Source organism: Podarcis filfolensis (assembly GCF_964270895.1).
Source record: "Podarcis filfolensis genome assembly, chromosome: 7".
NCBI lineage: Eukaryota > Metazoa > Chordata > Lepidosauria > Squamata > Lacertidae > Podarcis > Podarcis filfolensis.
In genome coordinates, this window is record NC_139603.1 from 89,889,255 (window position 1) to 89,898,631 (window position 9,377).

At 48.3% G+C, this 9,377-nt stretch overlaps 1 protein-coding gene across 5 annotated transcripts; it reads right to left on the minus strand.

The window, feature by feature from the left end:
- Positions 1-21: 21 nt before the first annotated feature.
- TMEM276 (transmembrane protein 276) lies at positions 22-8,115 on the minus strand. Of its 5 annotated transcripts, XM_083622348.1 has the most exons (5): positions 6,042-6,274; positions 5,699-5,895; positions 4,854-4,948; positions 3,101-3,203; positions 873-1,683 (listed from the first exon to the last, which is right to left on the minus strand). In XM_083622348.1, exons 3-5 carry the CDS (start codon positions 4,859-4,861, stop codon positions 1,168-1,170), a joined length of 627 nt encoding a protein of 208 aa, XP_083478474.1. In that variant the 5' UTR covers positions 4,862-4,948; positions 5,699-5,895; positions 6,042-6,274; the 3' UTR covers positions 873-1,167. The 5 variants fall into 5 exon arrangements, with proteins under 5 accessions (XP_083478472.1, XP_083478474.1, XP_083478475.1 ...); XM_083622346.1 differs by lacking the exons at positions 5,699-5,895; positions 6,042-6,274 and adding an exon at positions 8,043-8,115 and having other exon boundaries at positions 22-1,683; XM_083622349.1 differs by lacking the exons at positions 5,699-5,895; positions 6,042-6,274 and adding an exon at positions 6,745-7,235.
- Between the last annotated feature and the right edge of the window lie 1,262 nt (positions 8,116-9,377).

Sequence of the window (9,377 nt, forward strand, 5' to 3'; positions counted from 1 at the left end):
GATGTCAAAGAGAACAACAACTACCAGACTTTTAGAAGACATCTGAAGGCAGCTCTGTTTAGGGAAGCTTTTAATGTTTGATGTATTACAGTATTTTGATATTTTGTTGGAAGCCGCCCAGAGTGGCTGGGGAAGCCCAGCCAGATGGGTGGGGTATAAATAATAAATTATTATTATGGCTGACAAGAAGCACGCGAGCCCTTTTAACCCGTAGCTTGTTGGTTTCACAGCTGTGACACAACTAGCACCTTTGCAACCTGCTGCAACGAAACCTTGAGTTAATAACTTCCACCCGTTCCAACTCAGCCTGGCTTCCTGATCAGCGCACCCAGGAAAGCACTGAGGGACCTGGCGAAGGAATCCGGCGTTGATCTTTGGTGTCAGAAGTGGGATTTCCGACATTCGCAGTGCGAGGTGGCGCCGCCCAGGCTCCAAGGACACAGCAGTCCTTACCCATCTCTGCCAGCTCACTAAACCCAGCAAGCTCTGTGAAGGAAGAAGCTGGCTGCCTGAGATGGGCAGTGCCCAGGACCCCTTGCTGCTGATCTGTTGTCTAAGGTTGTTAACAGAGAACAACTTAAGGTTTATGTCCAGAGGTTGCAATTGGGTTGAACCACAGGTATTACAGATTACACGGAAAGGGGGAGGATGTTAGGATATAGTTCCATTCCTCCTTGAAAGAGTCAGGCATGATTGTTGTGTGTCACATGCCTGTTTACTCCCAGCACTGTTCTCGCTGGGAACTTCCGTTTTGTATATAGCTTTTGTTCCTGCCGTTTCCTCGACACGGATGCAAGCAGTCAGGTTTCTCCTTTGTTCTGACCTACGTTGAATAAAGCTGTAAATATGCTCTTCTGTCTGAATCTTCCGTTGCGTGCATGAGTCTTGGAATGTGTCTGAGGCTCGTGTCGCTAATTGGCTGATGCCGGGAGACCGGTGATCGTCCGGAGACGACGATGAGGCTGCCTGATGCCTCTGTCTCCCTGGCAGTATCCAAACAGGCAGCAACCTTTCCAGAGTCGTAGGCTCCCTGAAGACTTTCCTGGAGGCCATTTCCCAAGCCTCTTTGCAGCACCCAACAGACATGGTCAGCCTTTCCTCTGCCTCACCTGATGCTACGATGGCCCCACTGCCCGTCGGACCCCCTGGACTGCAGTCCCCACCCCCTCAGTCCAGCTCTCGGTGCTGCGCTTGCAGAGCCCGCAGCAAAGCCATGTTTGCCACCGCCATGAGGCAGCAGACAGCGTCCTCTTTCCGGAGCACCAACAGCCACCGCAACTGGGTCCCTGCCAGCACCCCAGCTGTGCCCACCAAGAGGCTGCCCGCAATCCCGCAGGCGTTTCCGGTGAAGATGGAAGCGATCAGGACACTGATGGAGACCACCGAGGTGACGGAGTGGGCCACCATGGCCTTGCCTTCCTCGGAGAAGGAGCCCGAGCTGCCGGCCAGCAGCAGCAGCAGGGCGCCCCCCAATAGGGCGTTTGCCGTGGCACGGTCCCCGTTCAGCCAGTGGAAGCCGAAGGCAAGAAGGGGGAGCCCCACCACCGTGGAGACCCAGGCGTTGTCTGGGCTGTAGCGGGCAGCCTCCGAACCAAGCCCTGGGGGGGCGGCGAGGTGGGTGGCCGTATCCAGGAGGGGCACAAGAGCCTGGAGGAGAAACCCAGCAGAGGTCCCGCGATTGATCTGCAAAGAGAGGGAGGAGGTGGCGAAAGGAGCTCAGATAATAATAATAATAATAATAATAATAATAATAATAATAATGGTAAAAGGTAAAGGGACCCCTGACCATTAGGTCCAGTCGTGGCCGACTCTGGGGTTGCGGTGCTCATCTCGCTTTATTGGCTGAGGGAGCCGGCGTACAGCTTCCGGGTCATGTGGCCAGCAGGACTAAGCTGCTTCTGGCGAACCAGAGCAGTGCACGGAAACGCCGTTTACCTTCCCGCCAGAGTGGTACCTATTTATCTACTTGCACTTTGACGTGCTTTGAACTGCTAGGTTGGCAGGAGCAGGGACCGAGCAAGGGGAGCTCAGCCCGTTGCGGGGATTCGAACCGCCGACCTTCTGATCGGCAAGTCCTACACTCTGTGGTTTAACCCACAGCGCCACCCACATAATAATAATAATAATAATAATAATAATAATAATAATAATAATAATAATTTATTATTTATACCCTGCCCATCTGGCTGAGCTTCCCCAGCCACTCTGGGCGGCTTCCAACAAAATATTAAAATACAGTAATTCATCAAACTTTAAAAGCTTCCCTAAGCAGACTGTAGCAAATGCGTTGAGAATTATATTTAGCCGTTGCAGCTTCTCAGCTTGGTCTCTGCAAGCAAGAAAGCAAGAAGCCGCCCAGCGACCCTTGTCGGCAACGCAGTTTGAAGAGGAGGAGCGAGCAGCAGACCTTTGCACATCCAGGAGCGCAAAGCCCTGTTTCCACATGCAGATTTTACATTTGCCAGGTGTGCATGTGGAAATAATAATAATAATTTAGCAAGTTCCAGGTTCCCTGTCACAGAGAGCAATTATTGATCAGCCTGAATCCAAAAGCCCTCTCCAGCAAAGTTAAAGCTATGGTTTTCCCAGTAGTGATGTATGGAAGCGAGAGCTGGACCATCAAGAAGGCTGATCACCGAAGAATGGATGCTTTTGAATTCTGGTGCTGGAGGAGACTCTGGAGAGTCCCATGGACTGCAATGAGATCAAACCTATCCATTCTGAAGGAAATCAGCCCTGAGTGCTCACTGGAAGGACAGATCCTGAAGCTGAGGCTCCAAGACTTTGGCCACCTCATGAGAAGAGAAGACTCCCTGGAAAAGACCCTGATGTTGGGAAAGATGGAGGGCACAAGGAGAAGGGGACGACAGAGGACGAGATGGTGGGACAGTGTTCTCGAAGCTAATAACCTGAGTTTGACCAAACTGCGGGAGGCAGTGGAAGACAGGAGTGCCTGGCATGCTCTGGTCCAGGGGGTCACAGAGAGCCGGACACGACTAAACGACTAAACAACAGCAGCAAAGGCCCAGCACCGAAGAGGACAGGCCAGCAAGCAGAAACACCAGGGGACTCCCCAAATCAAGCTGCACCCCTTTCTTACCTGGAAGGTTTGGACAGCGGAGCCCAGGGACACGACACACAGCAGGAGGTTGGAGAGCAGACCGGTCATCTCATCAGGCCAGCCAGGCATTGAGGCCGCGGCTCTGCAAATGAAGGCAGAGAGAAAGAGGATTATTTCTCGCCTCCTTAGAATCAAAGGGACTCCCAAGAGTCATCTAGTCCAAGCCCCTGCAATGCAGGAATCTCAGCTAAAGCATCCATGGAAGATGCCCATCCAATACAGTGGTCCCTTGGTTCTCAAACTTATTCCATTCTGGAAGTCGGTTCCAAAACCAAAGCGTTCCAAAACCAAGGCGCACTTTCCCATAGAAAGTAATGCAAAATGGATTAATCCGTTCCAGACTTTAAAAAACAACCCCTAAAACAGCAAGTGAACATGAATTTTACCATCTAACGAGACCATTGATCCATAAAATGAAAGCAGTAAACAATGTACTGCAGTCACAATCAATCAGTAGCTGAACTGGGTTCTACACAGTCACAAAAACAAAACAAAAAACAGCCACAAAAATGCAAAATAGATAGCAAAAACAGACAGACCTCAGCACAACAATCAAAACGGAAGCATAACACTCAAAACAGAGCACGTTCGGCTTCCGAAAAGAGTTTGCAAACCTGAACACTTCCTTCCGGGTTTGCAGTGTTTGGGTTCCAAGTTGTTTGAGTCCCAAGGCGTTTGAGAACCAAGGGACCGCTGTATCTGCTTAAAAACCTCCAAGGAAGGAGTACAATACAGGAGGATGTGTGCCGCTGTTTCGGTGCTACCATCTCCCCAGGGGCAAAGATGTTTCTCAGGCAGGAATCGACCCTCAAGTGCCGCAGATGGCAAACCACCCAGTCTTGCAAGTGTTAAAGCACGTCTGTATTTTGGGATAATAAGTTTGTGCAGATATGGGGCCAGAGAATCAAAACGGAGAGGTGGAAAATGAACATACCAAGGGCAGAATTTAGACGTTGACCAATTAGACGGTTTGCTTTAGTGGGGCCCATAGTGAGTAGGGGATCATCACCCATCCCAGGGCGCTCAACCACAGCCACAATGTCCTTTCTTCTATCAGATCAAAATGAGCAGATAACAGTAAAGGTTGCTAAATTCATAGCTGTATTGCAACATTAATAATAAATTAATTAAGTGCAAAAAATAAAAAATAAAAAGTTTTATCTTATCTACCGTATTTTTCACCCCATAGGACGCACCGGCCCATAGGACGCATCAAGTTTTTTGGGGGGGAAATAAAGGAAAAAAATTTATTTCCCCCCCAGGCGCTTGTGGTGCCGGCAGCGGGGAGAAGCGCTCTTCTCCCCGCAGCCCGCCTTCAGACCAGGTCCGGGGACAGCGGGGAGACGCGCTGCGCCTCCCCACTGTCCCCGGAGCTTGCGAGGCAGGCAGCGGGGAGAAGCGCTCTTCTCCCCGCCGCCCGCCTTGAGATCAGGTCCGGGGACAGTGGGGAGACGCGCTGTGCCTCCCCACTGTCCCCCGACCTTGTGGGGCTGGCGGCGGGGTCTCCCCTCTCACTCTGCAGGCTTCAGCGAAAGCCTGCATTCGCTCTATAGGACGCACACACATTTCCCCTTCATTTTTGGAGGGGAAAAAGTGCGTCCTATAGAGCGAAAAATACGGTATCTGTCTGCTCCAAGGAAGGAGTCCCAAGGGAGTCTGGTTCCACTGTTGGTCCTTGGAAGGGACAAGCGGCCAGCCCCAGGGTCAGCCGTTTTGATTCTGAGACACTCACTCTGCCATGGCGACTTTTGCTCTGCGAGGGAAGGAGCGTGCAGGTTAAAGAGCCCAGGAGTCAGGATGAGACACGGCTGCTGCGCGGGCATCCAGCTACAAGACAATGAATCGGGAAGTCAGGTGTCGGAGGCAAAGTTCTTGCTCTCTGCATCTCCTAACCAGGAGGCAATTTCAGACAGGTAATCAAGTATCCAGCACTTCCCCCAAGATTGAGGGCAGGGCAGGCAGAGGATCAGACTGAACGCTGCTCACCTGGGCTCAGCCGTGGGGCTGAAGTTCATAACCAAAAACTGATAACCTCAGGTGCGTGGTTGGAAAGATGGCGGCATATTTCTAAAGCAGGAAAAAACCTGACTTTTAATGAAAAGTTGGGCAAAGGGTAAAGCAAAGGCGCTGGATTTTGTGGTCATTTGGGTGTGATATACCGTATTTTTCGCTCTATAAGACGCACCAGACCATAAGACGCACCTAGTTTTTGGAGGAGGAAAACAAGAAAAAAAATATTCTGAATCTCAGAAGCCAGAACAAGAGGGATCGCTGTGCAGCAAAAGCAGCGATCTCTCTTGCTGTTCTGGCTTCTGGGATAGCTGCACAGCCTGCATTCGCTCCATAAGACGCACACACATTTCCCCTTACTTTTTAGGACGGAAAAAAATGAGTCTTATAGAGCAAAAAATACGGTATATCTGGTTCCATAAACTCACCCCTAGCGCTTCCTATCCAGCCCTATAAAAAGTCTTACTCAGAATAGCAGTGTGCAGTGAGAAGGATAACGACACACAAAAATGAGAAACAGGTACCAATTATTGTGCATTTATTCAAAGGCCAATTAAAACTATTTACTTTCTTCTTCGTTTTTATTCCTCTGTTATGTATTTTTGTGTTTCCATGTTGCAAACTGCCCTGCGATCCTCGGATGGCGGGCAGGAAAGAAATTGAATGAATAAATACGACAAGGCTGATTCGACCCAATGGATGAACTTGACCTAGATTCTCAAAGTCCAGCAGTCCGTCTCACGTCCAGTGCTCTGCTGACCGCTCTCTGGAGAACCCCACTTTGGGAACTGCTGGTGCGAATGAATTTTTTTTTTAAAAAAACCCTCTAGGGTCTGAGTTTGCGTTTTTCGTCCTCCCTCCCTGCCCCTCTTCCTTTTGTGTTGCATCTCCTAAATTGCGAGTCTGGGACCCCTTGCCTCTTACTGCACCCCCCTCTCTAGAGAACCCCACTTTGGGAACCGCTGGTGTACATGAAATAATAATAAGAAGAAACCCTCTGGGGTCTGAGTTTGCCATTTTCCTCCTCCCTCCCAACTCCTCTTCCTTTTGTGTCGCATCTCCTAAATGGCAAGTCTGACCATTTGAAAGTGGCGCTGGGGTCCCTTGCCTCTTAGCACGCCCCCCTCTCCAGAAAACCCCACTTTGGTGACTGCTGGTGCACATGAAATAATAATAATAATAATAATAATAATAATAATAATAATAATAATACCCTTTTAGGGTCTGAGTTTTTCTTTTTCCTCCTCCCTCCCGACCCCTCTTCCTTTTGTGTCGCGTCTCCTAAATTGCGAGTCTGGGACCCCTTGCCTCTTAGAGTGCCACCCTCTCCAGAGAAGCCCACTTTGGGAACCGCCGGTGCACATTAATAATAATAATAATAATAATAATAATAATAATAATAATAATACCCTTTTAGGGTCTGAGTTTGCCTTTTTCCTCCTCCCTCCCGACCCCTCTTCCTTTTGTGTCGCGTCTCCTAAATTGCGAGTCTGGGACCCCTTGCCTCTTAGAGTGCCACCCTCTCCAGAGAACCCCACTTTGGGAACCGCCGGTGCACATTAATAATAATAATAATAATAATAATAATAATAATAATAATAATAATAAACAACCCTCTAGGGTCTGAGTTTGCCTTTTTCCTCCTCCCTCCCGACCCCTCTTCCTTTTGTGTCGCGTCTCCTAAATTGCGAGTCTGGGACCCCTTGCCTCTTAGAGTGCCACCCTCTCCAGAGAACCCCACTTTGGGAACCGCTGGTGCACATTAATAATAATAATAATAATAATAATAATAATAATAATAATAATAATAAAACAACCCTCTAGGGTCTGAGTTTGCCTTTTTCCTCCTCCCTCCCGACGCCTCTTCCTTTTGTGTCATTAGCCGCCCTGAGCCAGGTCTTGGCTGGGGAGGGCGGGGTATAAATAAATTATTATTATTATTATTATTATTATTTCTCCTAAATGGCGAGTCTGACCATTTCAAAGCGGTGCTGGGCCCCCTTGCCTCTTAGCTCGTCCCCCTCTCCAGAAAACCCCACTTTGGGAACCGCCGGTGCACATGAAATAATAATAATAATAATAATAATAATAATAATAATAATAATAAAATAAAAAACATCCCTCTAGGGTCTGAGTTTGCCTTTTTCCTCCTCCCTCCTGACCCCTCTTCCTTTTGTGTCGCGTCTCCTAAATTGCGAGTCTGGGACCCCTTGCCTCTTAGAGTGCCACCCTCTCCAGAGAAGCCCACTTTGGGAACCGCTGGTGCACATTAATAATAATAATAATAATAATAATAATAATAATAATAATAATAATAAACAACCCTCTAGGGTCTGAGTTTGCCTTTTTCCTCCTCCCTCCCGACCCCTCTTCCTTTTGTGTCGCGTCTCCTAAATTGCGAGTCTGGGACCCCTTGCCTCTTAGAGTGCCACCCTCTCCAGAGAAGCCCACTTTGGGAACCGCTGGTGCACATGAAATAATAATAATAATAATAATAATAATAATAATAATAAAAAAAACAACCCTCTAGGGTCTGAGTTTGCCTTTTTCCTCCTCCCTCCCGACCCCTCTTCCTTTTGTGTCGCGTCTCCTAAATTGCGAGTCTGGGACCCCTTGCCTCTTAGAGTGCCACCCTCTCCAGAGAAGCCCACTTTGGGAACCGCTGGTGCACATTAATAATAATAATAATAATAATAATAATAATAATAATAATAATAATAATAATAATAAACGACCCTCTAGGGTCTGAGTTTGCCTTTTTCCTTCTCCCTCCCGACCCCTCTTCCTTTTGTGTCGCGTCTCCTCCACGCCAAGTCCCCAGGGAGCGAAAGTCCCGGAAAAGAAAAGGAGGGAGGGCTGGGCTCCCCCGGCCTCCATTTGCCCGGCCCGCGCCTCCCTCTCCTCTCCCTACCCGGCCCGTTTCTCCCCCGGAGTCCGCCAAGCGCCCGACAGCGAGTTTCCCACGGCTAGAGCGGCACGTCGAGAGGAAAACCGGAAGAGGAAAGAGCCATAGAGTGCGCCAGGCTAGAGAGGCAAGAAGGAACCATAGAGACTTCCTTTTCTCCGCGAAGGGGGGGAAACAAAGCCACTTTGGGAGGTTTCGTCCCAGCCGGGAGAGACTCTCGGCCTTTCTCTTGACTTCTTTTAGAAGAGGCTTCTTCTTTTGCTCAAATAACTCTTCTTGGATTGGGCCTTCCTAGTGAGGGCAAGGGAAAAGGGCAGCGGCTTCAGCGGTCGCTACTGGGCAGGCGCGGTCGGGACTGAGCACGCGCAGTAGCACCCAGCCCTAGAGGAAAGGGAGCGTTGTTGCGACAAGAAACTTAGGGCGCCCAATCAGGAAGATGCGTTTGTCTTCCTTGGGTGTTCTAGTGTTAATAATAATAATAATAATAATAATAATAATAATAATAATAATAATAATAATAATAATAATAATAATAATAATAATAATAATAATAAAAAATAATAATTAATAAATAATAATAATAATAATAATAATAATAATAATTTTAGTGTTAGGAGAGAGGGGAGAGCTGCAGTCCAGTTTGCACGCTTTACCTGGGAGGGATTCCCGAGGAAGTCAACGGGACTTACTTCTGAGTAGACCTGCTCCAGATTGCACTGCTCAAAAAACTGCACCGGCTCAGCGGCTGCAGTAAGGAAGTGCGATCCTGGATTACCAAAGATAAAACGAATATTAACACGAGCAGCTGGCGAGGAATAACTCCCCTTCCTCCCCCCAAAAATACGGAGAAAAAGCTGGCGATTGTGCGCTCCTCGGGGCAGGGACCTTTGCCTGGGTCATCTGCCTCTTTGACACGGAACAAAAAGGGACCTGCTGCAAAAACATATTAATATTTAAGCTGGGGGTGATCTGGCTACGAGCGCAGTTATAATTTTCATTTGTTCGTGCGGGATGCATATTGGTGCTTTTATACCGTCAACCCCCTATGGCCTTCGGATGCAGAAATTTAGTTAACTGTGCCGCTCTTGGTGGAGTATACAGTAAAAAACAAAACATAAGAACAGTGCTTTTTTCTGGGGGAACGCAGACCCTAATAATAATAATAATAATAATAATAATAATTTATTTACCCCGCCCATCTGGCTGAGTTTCCCCAGCCACTCTGGGCGGCTCCCCAACCCTAAACATTTGGTGAATCTTTGCACTTTTGTCCATTGAATGCATTAATTTCCCCCGATCTGAACGATAAAACGGTGATTTTCTTGAGTCAAAACGAAAAGT